Raw genomic sequence first — 21,810 nt, forward strand, 5'->3', positions numbered from 1 at the left:
GTTAGTCTTATCCCCTAAGCCAGGCCCTAAACACCAGCCTGGGTTGGTCAACTCTCCTGGGATGGATCCTAAACCAGAACCTGGTTTTAACATGATTAGTTTTTAGGATGTGCAAAGAACCCAGCTGGCCTCCTGCAACAGGAGTGGACCAGGTTAGTCCTGTCTCCTGGGACTGCTCCTAAATTAGAGCCTGGGTCAGCCTTGAATCCTAGGATGGGCCCTAAAGAAGAACATGGGTTGGTCCTGTCTTTAGGACTGGTCCTAAAGAAGAACCTGGGCTAGTCTTGTCTCTTAGGACAGGTCTCAAACAAGAACCTGGGTTAGTCTTGATTCCTAGGACGGGTCCTAAACAAGAACCTGGGTTAGTTTGGATGCCTAGGATGGTTCCTAACCTGGGTTAATCCTGTCTCTAGGAGAGATCCTAAACAAGAACCTGGATCAATCCTGTCTCTAGGGCAGGCCCCAAACAAGAACCTTGGTTAATCCTGCCTCTAGGATAGGTCCCACACACGAACCTCAGTTAATCCTGTCCCTAGGCCTGGCTTCCCCCCTCTATCACCCTGCTGCCCTGGCTGTGTCTCCGCAGACCTAGGACAGGTCCTAAACATGAACCTGGATCAATCCTGTCTCTAGGACAGGTCCCACACAGGAACCTTGGTTAATCCTGTCTCTAGGAGAGGTCCTAAACAAGAACCTGGATCAAACCTCTCTCTAGGAGAGATCCTGAACAAGAACCTTGGTTAATCCTGTCTCTAGGGCAGGTCCCACACAAGAACCTTGGTTAATCCTGTCTCTAGGGCAGGTCCCATGCCCGAATCTCGGTTAATCCTGTCTCTAGGGCAGGTCCCACACAAGAACCTTGGTTAATCCTGTCTCTAGGGCAGGTCCCATGCCCGAATCTCGGTTAATCCTGTCTCTAGGGCAGGTCCCACACAAGAACCTTGGTTAATCCTGTCTCTAGGGCAGGTCCCACGCCCGAATCTCGGTTAATCCTGTCTCTAGGGCAGGTCCCGCACAAGAACCTGGATCAATCCTGTCCGTACGGCAGCTCCTAAATACGAACTTTGGTTAATCCTGTCCCTAGGCCTGGCTCCCCACTCTAACCCCGCTCTAACCCCGTCCGTGTCTCCGCAGACCCCCCGGCGGTGGAGCCGGCATTCCTGGAGCTGCGGCAGGGCCAGGGCCGCGCGGTCACCATGAGCTGCCGCGTGCTGCGCGCGTACCCCACGCGGGTGCTGAGCTACGAGTGGCGCCTGGGCGGGCGCCTGCTGCGCTCGGGCCACTTCGACCTGCAGGACTCCACGGAGTTCACCGTCAGCAGCCTCTCCCGCGACTCCTACGGCCTCTACAACTGCAACATCATCAACGAGGCGGGCGCCGGCCGCTGCAGCTTCCTCGTCACAGGTAGGATAGGAGGGGTGGGGCTGGGAATTAATCAGGTTTTTAATTTGGTTTTTTTAAAATGGTTTTTGAGGGTGTTTTAGTCAGTTGGTTCGGGTTTTGCCAGGGGGTTGAAGGATTTCTTCAAAATTGTGTTAGTAGAGTGTTTGGGTTTTGTTGCGTGAGACTGGGTAGAGCTCAAGCAACAAAAGGGAGATTCCGAGATTTTGAGTTTGGAATCTGTCACTATAGGAATCTGGAATCTTTCACCTATAGGAATCTGGAATCTGTTACTATAAGAATTTTCCATTTGGAATCTGTCATTATAGCAATCTGGAATCTGTAACTATAGGAATTTTGAGTTTGGAATCTGAAGGTTTTCTACAAAACTGTGTTCACGGAGTGTTTGGGTTTTGTTGGGTGAGGTTTGGTGGAGCTCAAAAAACTAAAGGGGGATTCCTAAATTTTGAGTTTGGAATCTGAAATCTGTCACTTATAGGAATTCTGAGTTTGGGATTTGTCACTATAGGAATCTGATAGGAATCTGGAATCTGTCACCATAGGAATTTTGAGTTTGGAATCTGAAGGTTTTCTTCAAAACCGTGTTCACGGAGTGTTTGGGTTTTGTTGGGTGAGGCTGGGTAGAGCTCAAGCAACAAAAGGGAGATTCTGAGATGCTGAGTTTGGAATCTGCCACTACAGGAATCTGGAATCTGTCACTTATAAAAATTCTGAGTTTGGAATCTGTCACTACAGGAATCTGGAATCTGTTACTCTAGGAATTTTGAGTTTGGAATCTGAAGGTTTTCTTCAAAACTGCGTTCATGGAGTGTTTGGGTTTTATTGGGTGAGGCTGGGTAGAGCTCAAGCAACAAAAGGGAGATTCCGAGATTTTGAGTTTGGAATCTGCCACTGTAGGAATCTGGAATCTGTCACCGTAGGAATCTGGAATCTGTCACTTATAGGAATTCTGAGTTTGGAATCTGTCACTGTAGGAATCTGGAATCTGTCACTTATAGGAATTCTGAGTTTGGAATCTGTCACTGTAGGAATCTGGAATCTGTCACTATAGGAATTTTGAGTTTGGAATCTGTCACTACAGGAATATGGAATCTGTCACTATAGGAATTTTGAGTTTGGAATCTGTCACTATAGGAATCTGGCATCTGTCACTTATAGGAATTCTGAGTTTGGAATCTGTCACTATAGGAATCTGGAATCTGTTACAATAGGACACAAAATAACATGGCACACACACCCCACTCTTTTTCAAGGTAAAAAAAGGGAAGTTTATTTTCTGACTGCAACATTTACAGATTTCTAAAAGGGACAGTGGATTGGAGGGTGACAGTGCCACCTCTCCAATGACACTGGACAAACCAACAGTCCATTAAATATTTCTTCCTCTTTAAAGAATGCAAAACAATGAGTTATTTACAGAAAGTGTGTGAGAAGGTTTGTTACAAGAATGTAAACATCAGAAGGCTTAGAAAATCCTAAAAAATCAGGGTGACAGGAATCTCGGGTTTGGGAGTAGCCAGGAGATAAATGGATGTGACGGGGATGACATCCCCTTGGCAGGAATTTCGCAGCACAAATTGGTGGGAACACAGCAAATCCCACAGTTCTGGATGGTTCTGCTCCTTCCAAATGGGATCCAACCTTTGGCTGACACCTTTCAGAGCCTGCTGGAGGGGTTTTCACAGCCACAAACTTCTCCAAATCTTGGGATTTTAATCCCAAAGGCAGCTCTGAAGGAAACCAGAAAAACTGTTTGGCCTCAAATGAGTGAATTTGGTTCAATCTATTCATCAGGATTTGGATCCCAGACTGTGGAAATCTATTCCAAGGCAATTATTTTGCCAAGATTGGGGCAGTTGGAGTAGTTTTAGCAAATCACAAAACTGAAAATTAGTTCTAAAATGATTTTATGATGTTTTCCATTTCCCACCTCTCCCTGTGCACATTTAGGGTTCATCCCATCCCGCTAATTTATGGTGGATTCAGGATGCTGGAAGTAACACTTTGATTTTTCTTTTAAAGTAAAAACTGACTTTATTTAGCAAATAAATTCTTTTCCACTGCTCTCAGAGCAGTGGCTCTGTTGTGCTCCTGAATCTCAGCAGCACAGATGGAGTCAAGGCCCTGGGGAACTGAAAACGCTGAAAAAAATGATGAAATGGTTAAAAAGGGGGCTTGGATTTCAATGGGAGTGTGAATACAGACAAGAAATTGGGCCCTTCTTAGGCATGATTGGAAAAAAAAAAGCCCAATAAATAACTGCAAGGCAGGAATGTGGCAGTTGTGTGGAGCTTTTGTTTTGGGGGGAATAATGGGTTGTTGTAACCCATTTTTAGCTGGTTTATTTCTGGTTTTTCATGCAGGAAAATAGAAATGTGCTGGACTGGGGCTGCAGAAGACCATTGGTATGCACAGAGAAAGCTTTTCAGTACAGCATTTCATGCAGCCTGGCTTTAAAGATTTATTCTGACCCCCAAGCCTGCAGAATCCTTTTTTTTTTTTTTTTCCTGTATATTTTGAGCCAGATTGGAGGAGATGAAAGCCAAATAAATCACACATGGAAAAGGGGTTAATTTATAGCATCTGGGCCAACATGAGGCAGATGTAACCTGCCAGTCTCTTCAAAATAAATAAGAAGTGACAAGGCAAATTGTGTTTGTGGGGAAGCAGAGCTGAGTTCATGCTCCTCACAGCTTCACCACCTCGAGATTTTATTCGGGGCCAGATCATATCCAGAGAGCAACAACAAGTCCATTCCAGGCTTCGGAAACCCCTGCCAGGGCTGGGAGCAAATAAATCAAACCAGATCCGTGAATGGCAGAGGCTGAGGAGCCTCCCTGAGGGAGGGCTGGGTGCTGGAGAAGGAGGGGGATGAGCGCAGGGAGCTTCTCCCTCCCTGGAGAGGCTGCTGAGGTGCCAGAGGTTCCTCCAGGACACACCTGAGCCCTGCTGGGTCACGGCCTGGCCTGGCCTGGCCCGCTGGGGACACCCCAGGAGCAGCTTTGTCACTGTGGTGTGGCGTCTCCAGGCAGGGGGGGCTGGTCTCTGGGTTTCGCAGATCCCAGTTTGCAAAGGAGCAAAGGAGAGTGAAGAATTCTTCTTCTTCTTCTTCTTCTTCTTCTTCTTCTTCTTCCTCTTCTTCTTCTTCTTCTTCTCCTTCTTCTTCTTCTTCTTCTTCTTCTCTTTCTTTTTCTTCTTCTTTTTCTCCTTCTTTTTCTTCTTCTCCTTCTCCTTCTCCTTCTTCTTCTTTTTCTTCTTCTCCTTCTTTTTCTTCTTCTTTTTCTTCTTCTTTTTCTTCTTCTTTTTCTTCTTCTTCTTCTCCTTCTCCTTCTCCTTCTCCTTCTCCTTCTCCTTCTCCTTCTCCTTCTCCTTCTCCTTCTCCTTCTCCTTCTCCTTCTCCTCCTCCTTCTTCTTCCTCTTCTTGTTCTTGTTCTTCTTCTTGTTTTTCTTCTTCTTCTTCTTCTTCTTCTTCTTCTTCTTCCTCTTCTTTTTCTCCCCCTCCTCCTTCTCCTCCTCCTCCTCCCCCCTTCTATCTCCCTCCTCATCTTCCTCTTTTTCCTCTTCTTCCTCCTCTTCCTCTTTCTTCTTTTCTTTCCACTTCATCTTCCTCATTGTTATTTTTCTGCGTCATTAACAAGTGTCAGGACAAGAAGGAGCAGCCTCAGGCTGCCCCAGGGAAGGTTAAAGTTGGATGTGAGGGGGAAATTCCTCCTGGAAAGGGCTCTCACACACTGCCAGGGGCAGCAGCGGAGTCACAATCCCTGGAATTGTCCAAAACCCATGGATGTGGCTCTGGAGGCCATGGGATAGTGGTGGCTGCAGGGGAAGGACTGACAGCCACATTTGATGATCCTAAAGGTCTTTTCCAACCTCAACAATTCCATGATTCTCTGCACCCCTAGGGAGCCATTTGGGATTAGGATTACCTAGAACTGAGTTTACCTGACAAGTCCTGGTTTAAAATTTCTCCTCAGTTTGGGAAGTTTGACCCCCTTGAGCTGGAATTTTCTCTGCTGGGGCTGAATTTGTCCCCAGAGTTGTGTTCAAAGAGGGATTTTTAGGCAATATTTTGTTCCCTCTCCATTAAATTCTTTAATCAGGGCTGGACACACATCCGTGGGGGATTCTTTCCTGAATTTCCACCAGGAATCTCTGCCCATAGCGGATGGGGCTGGCTTGGCAGGGCTGCAGATTTAATATTAAAATTCAAAATTTCAATTATTCATCACAGCCCTGGGTAGGGCTAAACAAAGCTCCAATGTCATTCCATGGACTTAATTCCTTTTATCAACCAACTCCTGATCCCACCAGCGAGGGAAGACACATTGGAATATTAATTCCGTGTTGTTCTGGCCTGTGGAATATTTTTGCCATGGGATATTGCGTTAATTAACGAGCTCATCTTTAATTATTTACTCTGTCTTACATCACCCAGTCAGCGCTTCCAGCCAAGTGCAACATCAGGCCAATCAAGGGCTAATTGGGGAGGGTTTAATTGTTAGCTCGTGATCAGAGCTTTCCCTTTCCTTGGAGCTCTTGGAAGCTCTTTGGAGCTGGTGATGCTGAAACCCGAAAATCCAAACATTCCTCCCCTGCCAACACCTCCAGAAGGGATTCTCCCCATCCATGGCAGGAATAATTCAGGTTGGAAAAGACCTTGGAGATGATCCAGTCCAGCCTTCCATCACTAATCCAGGGGACACTCAGGTACCTCACATCTCCTGCCTTCCCTTCTCCTGGAGAGCTGGGATTTGAGGAGATGGACACTGGCTCATCCCTTCTGATGATCCCAGAATCCACCTCTGGAAAGAGCTCTTTGGAAACTCATTTTTTCTCTAATGAAAAGTGTCTTTTGGACCTTTCCAGGAGGAAAACACATGGAAATATTTTATTTTTCCAGATTTTCCCTGATTTTTGGATATTTTAAGTGGCAAAATGGAGCACAACAAACCCTGGATTGGGTTTGCCCCCATCACGTTCCTTCTGGATGGGGCAAGGATGGACCTGTTCCATGAAAGATCTTGGAATTATGGAATGGCTTGGGTTGGGAAAGGCCATGGGAAGGGACATTTTAAACAAAATCTGGTTGCTCCAAGCCCCATCCAAGCTGGCCTTGGACAATTCCAGGGATGGAATATCCACCCCACCCCTTGACAAACCCTCTCCATGGATTTAAGTCAACATGAACTCAGAGGATTTAGGAATGTTTTGTCCCCTCTTTGGGAAACCATCCTTTGTTTTTCCAACATTTGGGAAGGATGAAGGCTCGGATGTGATCCTCCCATTTTTCCCAATTCCCTGGGAGATTCCCTTTTCAAGATCAGGCACCTCCCCAGGTGCTTCATTCAGGAATTTCTGCCTGAGTGCTTGTTCTGTGCCCCTGGTAGCACTGTGGTGCTCAGCTTGGAGCTGGAATCATTTCCAAATTCCCACTGGAACGGGAATCCCAGAGAAGCTGTGGCTGCCACTTGTGTGAGCTTTAAAATTGCAGCTGGAGCAGCAGCAAAATCCCTTTTCCATTCATCTGCCAGGAAAAGGGATTTTTTTATTTTAATTAAAAACCTTGGGGATTCCAACAGAACCTCTCCTAAAAATGTCCAAAAACTCCTGGAGGACAGGGAAGGCCCTGGAGCTCATTCCTGGAGGATTAAGGGAAGGTCATAAATGAAGATACATCTTTAAGGTCCCTTCCAAGCCAAATAATTCCCTGATTTTCAGCTTCCATGGTTATGGGGAGGCAGGAGGTGACTGGGATGATCCAGCTGCAGGACTGGGATGAGGAGCAGGTCCAGGAGGAGACAGATGTTGCCTTTCCCAATTGCAAATAAAGAACAAAACATCTTCTCTTTCTTCCTGCAACCCTTCCATAAAATAGAGATCCTGGAATAAAGCAGAGCACGGAAGGGGCAGCGTTTTCCATAAATTCAGTGTCTCCCACTATTTCACACAGTTAAATGCAGGGGTTTATTCAGGATTTATGCTCTCCCAGCAATGAAAAGATGGAAAGGGCTGGAGCTGAGGTTGCCACGAGAGGAAGCATTTATAAATCTCTGTTTTTATTTCCTTTCCCTGAATGTGATAGAGTGGGAGCTGCTCTGCTCAGAGCTCACAGCCAGCTCCTGCCACCAGCAGTGCCACAAACATGGGACAGAGCTGCTGCAGTTCCCAAAACTCCAAGGAATTGGCGGAACTCGATGGGAAAATGAGGAGGAAAGAGATAAGGAAATGATTCCTTGAATGCTCCATGTCCACACAATTCCCACTGTTTGTTCCTGCAGGACAGGGAGCCAACACCAATCCCACCCTCTGGGACCTGGGACATTTAGGGACACTGGGTTTGTGGCATTGCTGAGATCCCTGTGCTGCTCTGCTCTCATCCCAGTTGGAATTTGCAGTGTCCAGTCCAGCAACAATTCCTTTAAGGGATTCTTTTCCTCAGGGATCAATGGCTGAGTGATCCCAATGGACCACAGGATGAGGAATCCTGGGTGGTCATTTTCTCTAAAAAGGAACAGCTGAACCTCCTTCCTTTTATTTTAAAAACTAAAAATCCCCCTGTCTTCAAAAATAAGGAATGTGGAATCCAAGGAGGCAGATTTTTACAGATGCAGATTTTATGGGCTACAAATTGACAGCTGAGAAATGCAGGTGTCAGAAACAGCTGGTCCTGAGCCAGATTTATTGTCTGAGATCTGAGGATGGAAGGGATGGGAACACTTCAGGGAAAGTTGAAAAGTTGAGGAAGCCACGGAGCCAACAATGAAATCCTCTGGAAATGTGGAAAACAGCTCTGGGACTGAAGGCAGGGTGGGAAATGTGGAGGGATCCTTTTATCAGAGTGACATCAAACTCCAGCACCAAGATCTGCTAAAATCTGGAGAACTGGGAGAGAAACCACTCTGGCTCCTGGATTTCCATCCCAGGGGATGATAATGAATGATCCTGGGAGTTCTGCATGAGGATATTTCAGTCCATTTGGTAAATAAATGGGAATTTGGGGGATTGCAGAGCAGGGAGGGGGAAGTTGTTTCCTTTGCTTTGAACAACTTCAAACCCAGGGGCAGCGAGAGGGACTTTGGATAAAGGCCTGGAGTGCCAGGACAAGGGGAATGCCTCAATCCACTTCTGTTCAGGACAATTCTCCAGCTTTTAGACCCCAGTGGAGCTTGAGATGGAGCAGCTGGAGTCACTTTTTCCCTTTGCTTGGTTTCTCTAATTCAGTGCCACAGAGATTTCATCCCATTTTTGACCTTACACTGGTACAGGGCTGGTGGAAAATGTTTGGATGTTTGGATTCTCTGCCTGGAGGGATTGAATGCTGCACAAAAAATGCTCATGACTGAAAATGTTCCCCTGGAGAGGAGAAGGCTCCAGACAGAGCTCAGAGCCCCTGGCAGGGCCTGAAGGGGCTCCAGGAGAGCTGGAGAGGGACTGGGGACAAGGGATGGAGGGACAGGAGCCAGGAAATGGCTTTAGGCTGGGAAAGGGGAGGTTTAGGTTGGATACTGGGAAGGAATTCCTGGCTGAGAGGGTGGGGAGAGGTTGGGATGGAATTCCCAGAAGCTGCCCTGGATCCCTGGCAGTGCCCAAGGCCCTGCACCCAGGGACACCCAGGGACAGCCAGGGACAGACAGGGACAGACAGGGGGACACATGGGGACACCCAGGGCTGAGGCCCCTCTCAGCTGGGGCTCCTCTCCAGGCTGAGCAGCCCCAGCTCCCTCAGCCTTTCCTGGGCACGGAGATGCTCCAGCCCTTCCTCATCCTCACATTCCTCCTCTGGACCAGATCCAGGAGCTCCAGGTCCCTCCTGTCCTGCTGATCCCAGAGTTGGACACAGGATCCCCAAGGATGAAACTCCACAAACTCTGGACCACCTGGGCCTTGATGTGTGAGGCCCATTGAGAGCTGAGATCCCAGAAACCTCCCCCATTCCTGTCATCCCAGCTAAAAATGATCTTCCCACCCCAAAATCCACATTGTGCCAACCTCCAGGCTCCCGACCATGAGCTGAACTTCCCGTGTGACACAACCCAACTCCTGCTTCCATCCAAGCTCTGGGAAGCCTCAGAGAAAACCAACAAACCAACATCCTCACCTCCCTCCCCTGGATGATATCCAGGAGCTCCAGGTCCCTCCTCTCCTGTTAGGGAAGATGAAACAGGAGAGCCTTATGAATATGATTGCCTGGCAAAAGATGCTGAGAATATGGAAACTATAAGTGAGATTGAAATGAAAGCAAGCTCTGAGATCCCTCAGTTACTGAACAATTGGAAAACAATGGTGTGGCCAGCTGAAGGTGATCCCCTTTTGATGGAACAACACCCTCTGCTTGCAGACAGGCCCAAGGGGCAGAGCAGACCCTGCAGCTTGGCAGAAGGGCCCAAAGAGGAGCTTGTAGGGTTTAAAATGTAACACAGTATGGGAATGTAATGATTCTTATAGGCTGTGTGTAAATGCTGTAGGATTTGTGTCTTGTACTGGATTGGTGAGTGAGAATTAGAATATTCAGCACAGAAGAAATTTATGGTATTGGAACGGGAACCTCGCTCTCTTATCCTCTCTCTCACCCTCTCATCCTCTCTCCCCCTCTCTTCTCTCAGGCCTGCTCCAGCTGTGCCTGGCAGCTCCAGCAGGGCCCTGCACCCAGGCCCTTTGCAATGAACCCCAAATTCCATGACCTGGCTGCAGAGGTCTCTGCTCTCCCTCCATCCTGACCATCCTACCCCTCAACGCTCCTACACTCTCCCAAGATCCAGAGCCAAGGGATTTGGGGACAAGGGACATTTCCATGTTCCATGTAACTCCCACACTTCCAGGAGCCACCTCTGCTTTCTCTGCACTCCAAACCACATCCCTGCTTCCCGAAGTTTACGAGGGAAGCTCTCAGTGTTGCGCTGTTGAATTTCCAGCCTCTCCATTCCGGGGGTTGTTTTCACAGGGATTTGGGATAATGCAGCTCTTCAGGCGCCTCATTATTGCCCCAAAGGTGCCGATGTTGTTCAAGTGCCCCTCCTGTGACAAGTGGCTCATTATGGCTCCTCTCAGTCCCCCCCAGAGATCCCATTATATCCAACACCAGTGGGTGTGGGAAGAGGATAATTTGCATCCAGCATGAGCTTTTCCCATTATTCCCACTTCTCAGGAACAAGGAAAACAAATCGTCTCGACCGCTGCTCCCTTTTTATTCCCGCTGCAGCTCCTTTTTGCCAGCAGTGGTTTTGCTTTGCTCCCTCTCCTTGGAATATTGTTGTTTGCTCCTCCACTCCGGGCTAATGCTAGGTCCTCCTTCCCAGGGCAATTGGGAAAAATGTCTTGGCTAAAAGGGCTTTTTATGCTTGGAAAAGAAAAGCGTGGTTGGAGAGAAAAGCTGGATCAATAGGTGCCGTGTTGCTGTTTATTCCCAGGATTTTGCCTTTGTTCCTTTGCATTTGGGGGGATTTTAAGGCATTTTTTCCTCCTCTTCTCACGGCTTTTCTGCTGATGGAAATTGTCCCATTTGGAATTTGAAATGCCTCTCATCCCTCTCTCTTTCCACCTGGGTTAGGGATAGTTTTGAGGAGGAAATCCCTAAGTTCAGGGTTTGTTTTGTCACAAACTCCTAAAATCCCAGTTAAGGGAAGAGAGTAATGAATCCATACCCCTCCCATATTCCATGTGACAGGCAGGCCATGTTTTCCAGGTTTTTCCAGCCCTTTCCCAATTATTCCCACTGCCAAATCCCTGTAAAAGTACAGATGGAAGTAGAAAGATCTCAACCATTGGATCCTGGGAATGAGGGGCTGGAGCTCAACCCTGGGATCTTGGGAATGAGGGGCTGGCTGCAGTTGGATCTCAACCACTGGATTTTGGGAATGAGGTGTGGCTGCAGTTGGATCTCAGCCTTTGGATCCTGGGAATGAAGGGATGGCTGCAGTTGGATCTCACCCCTTGGATCCCGGGAATGAGGGGTGGCTCCAGCTGGAACCCTTGGATCTGGGAATGCCCAGCTGAAGTTGTTTCCTGATGATTTCCGTGTGTTTTCCCTCCTTTTCCTGATGGATGGGTGAATTCTTGGCTGGCTGAGTTATTCCCTGGCTGCCTGGCCATGCCGTGATTTCCAGTGATGCCTTGTGCAGGCTGCCCTAGAGCAGAGGCTGGATGGAGTTCCAGAATAAAGCAGGGATTGATTCAAAGCATCTCCTCCATGCATCCACCTTGGGCAGCACCAGAGCCCAGCCAGGCCTGCACCCAAGATGAACCAAAATGGCCCCAAAATGCATGGCCGGGCACGGGGTCTGTCCCTGGGATCAGTTCTGCTCCATTTGCACCTTGCAGTTCATTGTCCCATTCCAGCTTTAGCCCCTGCAGTCCCACCCTGCTTGTTTTTCTCTCTCCAGCCCACGGTGTTTGTGTCGCCACATTTCTCTCCACAGAGAAAAGCAAGGCACGATTCTGCCCAAGAATATTTCTGGGTTTCACATTCTCTGAACCTCAGAGAAAGGAAAAACAATTCTTCTCTCACTTGCTGTGCCTGTGTTTGTGCCACAGCAGGATGCAATGTGGGCATTGTTCACCCACAGTGATGGGGTTTGGGTTCCTGTCAGGGCCAGGTGTGTGTGTGTGTGTCAGGACTGAGGGTGACAGGCACGAGATTCTGGGCAGTGTGTGCAGAGCTGAGTGCTGGGCAGATTCAGTTTAGATGTAATGTCATATAGTATAGAATAATATAGTATAATAAAGCAATTAATTAGCCTTCTGATAAGATGGAGTCAGATGCATCCTTTTCTCCCATTTTCTCCCTGCCATGGTGATACAGTAACCTCTTGAGCTAGGTTTGATAAGCTCTCTGAGGCCTATAACACACCTAAGATAGCTCAGCTACTCTTGGAGGCGCAAAAATCAGCAGGATGGCTTCTGTTGCAGTGTTGAAAACAAAGAAGTTTAATAAAAGGCAAAATAACAAACAGAGAGAAGCTGAGCTAAGTGCCAAACGTTCTTGCTCTTAGTAAAACACTTCACAAAAGCGATTGGTTTCTTTGTTCACTCCTTTTTCTAGTTAATTGCCCAGGCGGGACTTTTTGGCTTTTGTCCAATTAGCTATCCTTAAGTTTGAGGTGACGTTCCTTATGCCTGTGAGGTGTCTTTTTCACCTAATTGAGGAGAGAAACTTCTGGGCTTCTTTCCTTTTCGAGGGGACAAAGGATAGTTTGTCACTCCATCAACAGGGGACACACTCCTACACCACGGGGGTCGTCCTGGTTCGATATGTTTGTGCTCTTGGGGCTCTAAGGACCTGCAGGGTCCCTGTTGGTGGCAGCTTTACGTTTTGGAGAAATGAAGCAAAGTTTGCAAATTTCTGTCGGCGATGGAGAGAGATGGGGAGACTGACTCGGTGATCAGAATCCGATTTTATTGTGGGATACAAACGCTTATATTCCATTTCAGGGAGACTAGTAATGTGTACAACAATGATTGGGTTAAAATCACATACACAAACTTATGCATATAACAACATCTCAGGCTTGCAGAGTTTAATGGGATTTTCTTTTTCTGGTAAACCCGTTTGATTTAATCTTTTTGCAAACTAGGTCTGATTTTCAAAGTTCTGTTTGCTTTTGCTAAGGCATCCTGTTATCAAATCTCTCATGTCAACCAGGTCCAAAGTCCATCATCTGTCTTGTGTCCCCCAGCATTCCAACAAATTTCTAGCTTGGGACCACCCTGTCGGCCATGGCGAGTGGCTGCTAACAGAGGCCATTTTCCATGGAAAAGAAGTCATTTCCCCAGGGTCTGGGTATGAGCACAGTGGTGGCCTGTGGGGCTCTAAGGACTTGCAGGGTTCTAGCTGCTGGCAGCTTTAGTTTTGGAGAAATCCAGCAAAGTTTGCAAATTTCTAGCTTGGCACCGCCCTTTCGGCCAGGACGAGTGGCTGCAAACAGAGGTCATTTTCCATGGGAAAAAGAAGTCATTTCCCCAGGGTCTGGGTGTTGGATTAAAGGTGGCCTTTGGGCTCTAAGGACTTGCAGGATCCTAGCTGCTGGCAACTTTAGTTTTGGAGAAATCCTGCAAAGTTTGTAAATTTAACACATGGAACATTGCAGTCAGACATTGTGTGTGGCCGCAACTGGAGGCCATTTTCCGTGGGACAAAGAAATCATTTCCCCACGGTCTAGGTATTGGATTAAAGGTGCCTTTGGGGCTGTAAGGACTTGCAGGGTCCTAGTTGCTGGCAGCTTTAATTTTGGAGAAGTCCTGCAAAGTCCTGCAAATTTCTATCTTGGCACCGCCCTGTCAGCCATGGCGAGTGGCCGCAAACGGAGGCCATTTTCCGTGGGACAAACTAATCATTTCCCCAGGGTCTGGGTATTGGATTAAAGGTGGCCTTTGGGCTCTAAGGACTTGCAGGGTCCTAGTTGCTGGCAGCTTTAGTTTTGGAGAAGTCCTACAAAGTCCTGCAAATTTCTAGCTTGGCTCTGCCCTCTTGGCCAGGGCGAGTGGCTGCTAATGGAGGCCATTTTCCACGGGAAAAAGAAGTCCTTTCCCCAAGGTCTAGGGACCAGATTAAAGGTGGCCTTTGGACCTCTAAGGACTTGCAGGGTCCTAGTTGCTGGCAGCTTTAGTTTAGGGCCTGAGGTTTGGATCATTTGTCCTTGGTGCCCAGCTGGAGCAGGAATTGTTTTGTCTCCCTGCTCTGTGCACAGAGCTCAGCATCCCCTGATGTGAGGCCCAGACCCTCACACTAAAGCAGCACAGAACGTGAAAAACAGAAAAGCTGAACCCAAGGCATCAATGCTTTCCCTAATTCCATCTTTTCCCCAGGAAAAGCCTACGCCCCGGAGTTCTACTACGACACGTACAACCCGCTGTGGCAGAACCGGCCGCGGGTCTATTCCTACAGCCTGCAGTGGACGCAGATGAACCCCAGCGCCGTGGATCGGATCCTGGCCTATCGCCTGGGCATCCGCCAGGTGAGATGGGATCACGGGGGGTTTGCCTCTGGGGCCTCCTGGGCTCCGGGAGAACTGCTGGGCCGCTAGGGAACTCTGCTTTATTTACTTTATTTTTATTTTATTTTATTTTATTTTATTTCATTTCATTTCATGTCATTTCATGTCATTTCATGTCATTTCATTTTACTATATTTTACTATGTTTTATTTTAATATTTTAATTTTATTTTTTATCCATTCCATTCTATTCCATTTCACTGTTTCATATTATTTTACATTTTTTTTTCATTTAATTCTATGTTATTTTATTTTACTTCAATTTATCTTATTTTACTTTTGAAACTTCATTTTATTTCATTTTACTATATTTTATTCCTACCTTAGTTTACTTATTTAATTTAATTTAATTTAACTTAATTTTATATTTTAGTTTATATTTTAGTTTCTTTTTTGTTATTTTACTACATTTTAAGTTTATTATTTCATTTTATTTCACTTTATTTTTATTTTATTTTACTTTTTTTGCTTTATTCTATTTTTATCTTATTTTATTTTATTTTATTATTTCATTTTATTTTATTTTATTTTACTTCAATTTGTTTTATTTTACTTTTGAAACTTCATTTTATTTCACTTTAGTTTTTAGGTTTTGTATTTTATATTATTCTACCTTTATTTTAATTTAGTTTAATTTGATTTGATTTGATTTGATTTTACTACATTTTTATTTTATTATTTCATTTTATTTCACTTTATTTTTATTTTATTTTCTTTTTTTACTTTATTCTATTTTTATCCTATTTTTATTTGTATTATTTTACTTTATTTCATTTAGTTTTAGTTTTATTTTATTTTATTTTATTTTATTTTATTTTATTTTATTTTAATTTTCCCAGTCTATTACCACAATCATCCTTCTCCATTTGCCTCCTTCCTTGGGAACCTCCAGGTGATAATTTTATGGAATTTTTCCAGCCCCCCACTGAGCTTTTCTATCAGATAATCCCCCAGATTGATCCTGAAAATCTTTCTTTGGACATTCAGCACCTGGAATAATAATTTGGGTGGGAATCGAGTGGAAGGATTCCAATGGATTTTGCAGAGGGATATTTTGGAAAATATAAGGAAGAAAATCGTTTGCTATCCCACAGATTTCCCACTGGAATGAGCTTTGGAAAACAAATCTTCAGTTTTAGCATGTTATTTATTGGGATTTGGTGTTGGGCGACTTCCCTGGAAGTTGTGGAGTTCCTGGGACACGCCCAGGGAAGGGCTCTGGTGCCAGGAGGGGGCTGGAGCTGGGATCTTCCTGAATCCAAGGAATTGGAGATGAAATTGGGGATTGTCGGAACCCAGGACATTGCTCTGGCTGCCCTGGGGGACTCCAGCCCCTGGCAGGGGCTCAGAGACCTTGGCACGGAGTCACAGACACCTGGGCCTTTGACTGTAGCCCATGGAAACAATTCCCAGCTTTGTGTGAGGAGTTACAAGCCACAAGGGTGTGAGTAGAATGGCAGTGAATTTATCACAGGGTGAAAATGGAGAATTTTGGGGATTTAGAATGGGGGTTCAGGAGGCAAGATGGAGGAATCTGGGTGTGTCCTGTCCTTCTTCTTGTTCCTCCATCTTCTGCTGTGATGGTGGCACTTCTGGATTGGTTTAGAGTAGAGACAGACTGTCTGACATGGGTGATAGGTATTGGAACATTATTGTAAATGAAGTACAGGTAGGTTTTAGTATAAAAAGCCAACACGACCCCAAGGGCTCTCAGTGTGCCACGAACCGACTGTTTTGGTTTGGAGAGCCAGGTGCCTGCTAAGGAAGGCAGGAGCCTCCCCTGAAATGGAGAATGTGAACCCTCCCCACCCCTCCCAATTGCTATAAATTTGAAATTAAGGGGCTCTCAGGCAAAAATATGGGAGCAGGAAATAACAGTTCTTTAATAGGGAAAGGAAAAAATCAAAGGAGGAAATGAACAATGCAGTACACTAGAACAACAGTGCCAGAGTCAGAGCCCAGCCTGACACCCTGTGGGTCAGGGTGCTGGCAGCAGCCCCATTGGAATTGTGGCTCAGCCCTCCTGCAGTGCCAGGGGTGGCTCTGCTGGAGCAGGGATCCTGGAGAAGGGTGGAGGCTTCCTCTGCAGATCCAGGGGAAGCAGAGGCAGCTGCTGCTCCTCTGGGCAATCCAGTGCAGAAGCCGTGCTGGTGTTCCAGAATCTCCAGATTATATCCAGGCAGGAATGCTTGGCTCCTCCCTCTGGGCTCACATCTCCCAATGGGACGCTGTAGTTCTTATCAGCCATGCAGGGACATTCCATGGCTGTTATCAGCAGGTGTCCCCTCCCGAGGGAGGAGTGGGTGTGGAGGAGATAAGGAAAAACTGCCCAATGAACAGAAGACAGCTGCCACACAGATGGTGATAGAGCACATCCTGCCCGGCAGTCTGGGACACCGACCTGCCGGACAGGCCTCAGCGAGTCAGAGAAAGGATGACAGAGATAAGGGAAAATAAACAACCTTGAGAACGAGAGCCAAGGAACTCTGTCTTCTTCTTCTTCTTCTGTGGTCTCGGGGCTGGGAAAAAGAGACTTTCCAACACCTCGGGGTCATCTCAACCCCAGAGACTTCATCAGGGAGTGTTTAATCTGTGTCTGTGCAGCTCCTGGCGCTGCTGGGCATGAATCGGCTCTGGGGGTCCCAGGCCCTGGGAGGAATCAGGAAATTCTGGAAGGAGCTTGCTGAGGGAAAGGAATTTCTGATGGAATTTGTTGTGTTAGGAATTTTAGCTGCTTTTCCCATTTAAATTTCATTTCATTTTAATTATCTGTTTATGTAATTAATGGAGTTACTCTGTGTTGGCCTAATCCAAATATTCCCATTTTTCCTCCCCAATGCCCCATTTCTTTGGGAATTCTATCCCAGACTCTCCTCACCCTCCCAGCCAGGAATTCCTTCTCCATATCCCACTAAGCCTGGCTGAGTCACAGGAGCATGTGACACATTCCTGTCACATCCTGCTTCTCTGCTGCCACTGGGATTGAGAGGAATTCCTGTCCCCGAGAGGGATTCAGTGCTGGGAAAGCAGGACACAGGGAAAACTTCTGGCATTCCAAGCACTGGTTAAGGAGAATTCCAAAAAAAACATCACTGGTAATGTTATAAATATTATTTGATAAAATAATTAAGCTTGGCTTAATGACAAATCAGGGAAGCCAGGAAAGGAGGGAAAAGGAATCATAAAAATAGGGAATTGTCGCTTTTCCACTTATGGTACAAGAATGGAAAGATGGGAAAGTGGGAACAGAGGTCCCCCAGGAGAAAAGGATTTATTTATTATTCATTTTATTTCAGACCCCACCTGAAGAGTAGGAATTCTGCAGATTCCCTCTCTCAGGATCACGGGGATCACATTTGCTCCAAAGGGGAAGATGTTGGCAAGCTGGGAATTTCCAGCAAATCCATTGGATTTGCTCTGGGACATGAAAAATACTGAAAGTTTTCTTCAGAACCAGTCACAAAAATTACATTTGTAGCAATTAATTCATTAAGGCAACAAAGAGAGAGTTGGAACTCCACATTTTTATTGGAATATTCCTCATAAAGGATTTTGTTTTATTGGAATATTCCCATAAAGGATTTTAATCTTTCTCCTCCAAGGGAATATTTTCTGTCCCAAAGATTTCCCTGCACTCATTGATTTTGGAAATCTAAAGAGGCTTTGTTGGGTTTTCTTTGTGGAATAAGGGAGGAAAAATTTGGCCAAAAAAAAAAAAAAAAAAAAAAAGAGATTGTGACATGCAGGGACACGTTTTTTCATTGATGTTCCTGGCATTGGGAAATTACATTAGAGCAGGAATGGTTGTGATTCCCAATTTCCACTTTTCAGGGCTGATTCCTCCTGTGCTGCTTCTTCACAGCTCTGAGGCTGCATTTGCAAACAGCAAGGTGAGGTTTGGACCAGGTCAGCTCCTGCCAACTTAAAACTGGTTCTAAGCTTCAGATGGATCAGGAAAATATTTATGGATCATGCTGAAAATTAAATTTTTGCTAATTTTGACTTAAGGAGTTCAGAGCTGGGAGTTGGAACTCCTGTGGGGAAAGGCTGGGAGAGCTGGGAATGTTCCCCTGGAGAGGAGAAGGCTCCAGGGAGAGCTCAGAGCCCCTGGCAGGGCCTGAAGGGGCTCCAGGAGAGCTGGAGAGGGACTGGGGACAAGGGATGGAGGGACAGGAGCCAGGGAATGGCTGCCAGTGCCAGAGGGCAGGGATGGGTGGGAGATTGGGAACTGGGAATTCCTGGCTGGGCTGGAATTGCCAGAGCAGCTGTGGCTGCCCCTGGATCCCTGGCAGTGCCCAAGGCCAGGCTGGACACTGGGGCACCCTGGGACAGTGGGAGGTGTCCCTGCCCATCCAGGAAGGGATTTAAGATCTCCTCAAGTGTCCATGGGGAATATGCCGTAAAATTCACAGGTGACACCATCAGAACCCCAGGTCTGGATCCTAGAGCAGCTCAGGAGGTTCCAAATCCTCCTGCATGGAGCATTTATGGAAAAGGAGCTGGAAGGGTTCCATCAGGATCATCAAGTCCAAGTCCTGGAGTTGTCTTTGAGAGTCTTTGGGCTCTGTGAGTCTCCTGGTGGGACCTCACTTCTTCTGCCAGTGGCACACTGGGGTTTGCTTTGGGATTTATTTGGTGGCCAAAGGAATCAGCCATAAAACTGGGACATGTGGCACTGTCAGGACATCTGCTCTGGTTCCTAGAGCAGCTCATGAGGTTCCAAATCCTCCTACGTGGAGAATTTATGGAAAAGGGAGTGTGGAGCACAGGGAATTTCCGTTCCTCGGGGCACTGCTGAGCACAGCCCTTCGTCTGAAGCTGAGGGACGGGGACAACCTTGGTGTCCCCTCAGGGGAACTGCCTGGACTGGGTCACCCTGAGCTTCCTTGGGAATGTGCCAAGGTGTGCCAAGACACTCCTGCACAGAAGGGACATTTTTCCATCTCCTTAAGAGCCCTCTGAAGAATATTCCAGCAGTAATGCATTTCATGGATGCATTTTTGCATTTCAATGATTTCATTTTTTGATATGACTTCAGAATCAGTGACCCAGATCCTTCCAGGGTTTTTTTCCTTTTCCAAGCATCCCTGTGTGTATTCCCTGGCCAGCCTTTGACACTCCAGGAGCTGATTTTATTAAGTGTCTAATCATGGAATATTTAGTTGGAAAAGCCCTCTCAGACCAGCAAAACCAATCCATGTCCCCAGGTGCCACATCCACACTTCCAGGATGGCAATTCCAGCACTTCCCTGGGCAGCTTGTTCCAAGAAGATGTTTTCCAAGCATGTGAAAAATGGTCCCAAATGTCCCTCAGAGGGTTTCTCTACTCCTGGGAGTTTATCCACCCAGACTAAACCACTTTTGGGCCTCTCCTTCCAGCTCCTGCCTCATGAGCTCAGTTTGGAGCAGCCGTGAATATCCTTGTGCTTTTCCAGGAGCTTCACCTGGAGATCCTGGAGCAGCTCCACTCCTGCAGCTGCTCCAACCACCTCTGGCACCATGTGGAGATGTTTTCTTTCTACATTTTGCCTGTCCCCAAAGCCAGATTCCCATTTCTTCCCAATAAATTACAACATTTAGCGACTCCCAGCATCCGAGCAGGTGCCTCCAGCTCTCTGATAATTCCTGTCAGCAGGATGAAAGCAAATGGAACCAGGGAGACTTTTCCAGAGCAGCCAGGAAGGGCGTGCAGCTCTGATCTCCGTGGTGGCTGCTCTCAGCAGGTGACAGCGGGTGACAGCCACGTCCCCGCAGCCACAGTGACCTAGAAAAGGAGCAGTTCTGCTGTAAAAGAGTCATAAAAATTCAGCTGGTCCCTGTAAACCAGAGAGCAGCTTGTTCCAGCTTGTTACATAAAAGATTCAAGCTCCCACCTTTCCTTCATTCCCAGCCCCGGGAGCCTGCGGTGTCCGTGCGTTGGGAATGAGGATCTCTTCAAACAGCCCCGAGTAGGGCACGGCTCTGGTGCTTCCTCCCAGTCACTCTTTGGATTTGAGTGGATTTTTAACTTCTGCTGTCACTCAGCACTGAGCAGGGATTCAAATATCCTGGGAAAGAAAGGGTTCCTGGGAAGGCTGAGCAGTCACTGGCTGCAAACGGAAATGGGAATTTTCTGTCGGTGCCATGGCACAGATCCCACAGCCCTGGATAAATGGCTATGGATAAAGGGAGTGAGGGTGTATTTATTGCCTTTCTGATTAAAGAATCCCAGAATCCCAAAATGTTGTGGCTTGGAAGCCCAAATCGCATCCCGTCCCTTCAATGGCAGGGACACCTCCCACTGTTCCAGGTGCTCCAAGCCCCAGTGTCCAACCTGGCCTTGGGCACTGCCAGGGATCCAGGGGCAGCCACAGCTGCTCTGGGAATTCCATCCCCGCTCCTCTCTACTCTCCTAGCTGGGAATTCCTTCCCAATATCCCAACTATCCCTACTTTCTCACAGTCTGAAGCCATTTCCCTTGTCCTGGCACTCCAGGCCTTTATCCAAAGTCCCTCTCGCTGCCCCTGGGTTTGAAGTTGTTCAAAGCAAAGGAAACAACTTCCCCCTCCCTGCTCTGCAATCCCCCAAAATCCCATTTATTTACCAAATGGACTGAAATATCCTAATGCAGAACTCCCAGGATCATTCATTATCATCCCCTGGGATGGAAATCCAGGAGCCAGAGTGGTTTCTCTCCCAATTCTCCAGATTTTAGCAGATCTTGGTGCTGGAGTTTGATGTCACTCTGATAAAAGGATCCCTTCCCTCCCTCGGTGACCATTTCCCACCCTGCCTTCAGTCCCAGAGCTGTTTTCCACATTTCCAGAGGATTTCATTGTTGGCTCCGTGGCTTCCTCAACTTTTCAACTTTCCCAGAAGTGTTCCCATCCCTTCCATCCTCAGATCTCAGACAATAAATCTGGCTCAGGACCAGCTGTTTCTGACACCTGCATTTCTCAGCTGTCAATTTGTAGCCCATAAAAGCTGTATTTAACACATTCTGCATCCTTGGGCTTCACATTTCTTATTCCTAAAGACTTGGGTATTTTAGTTTCTAGAAAAAAAGGAGGAAAATAGATTTTTTTTAACGCATGTATCACACAAAGCCAATTACACTACATGATAAATGTTATAAAATAATGAAATAATAAAAATGAATGGGAGGAGCAAGTCCAGGAGGATTGTTGATATAATCCTGCAAGAAGAAAGTCGATTACATGCCCAGGATTGTTCTCCTGGATTAGGGATGGTTTAATTGGGAAAGACTGTGCCCACGGTTGAAAGGGCTTTAGAGCAGAAAAGGCAGGGAAAGAGCTTTACCATGGAACTGGAATATCCTCATGGAATATTTTGAGTTGGAGGCATCCCAAGGATCATCCAGCACAACTCCTTTCCTGCCCAGACCCCCAACACTCCCACCCTGGACATCCCTGGCAGCTCCTG

The 21,810-nt window shown here is 46.8% G+C and overlaps 1 protein-coding gene across 1 annotated transcript in view; it reads left to right on the top strand.

Annotated features, from left to right (window-relative positions):
• Nucleotides 1–21,810, top strand: part of MDGA2 (MAM domain containing glycosylphosphatidylinositol anchor 2) — a 217,951-nt gene that overhangs the window by 169,016 nt on the left and 27,125 nt on the right. Inside the window, exons 9-10 of the mRNA XM_054635413.2 lie at nucleotides 1,135–1,404; nucleotides 14,202–14,350. Of these exons, the coding sequence (XP_054491388.2) occupies nucleotides 1,135–1,404; nucleotides 14,202–14,350 (419 nt within the window). The remainder of the gene's footprint in view (nucleotides 1–1,134; nucleotides 1,405–14,201; nucleotides 14,351–21,810) is intronic.

Source organism: Agelaius phoeniceus, chromosome 6 (genome assembly GCF_051311805.1).
Source record: "Agelaius phoeniceus isolate bAgePho1 chromosome 6, bAgePho1.hap1, whole genome shotgun sequence".
Classification (NCBI taxonomy): domain Eukaryota; kingdom Metazoa; phylum Chordata; class Aves; order Passeriformes; family Icteridae; genus Agelaius; species Agelaius phoeniceus.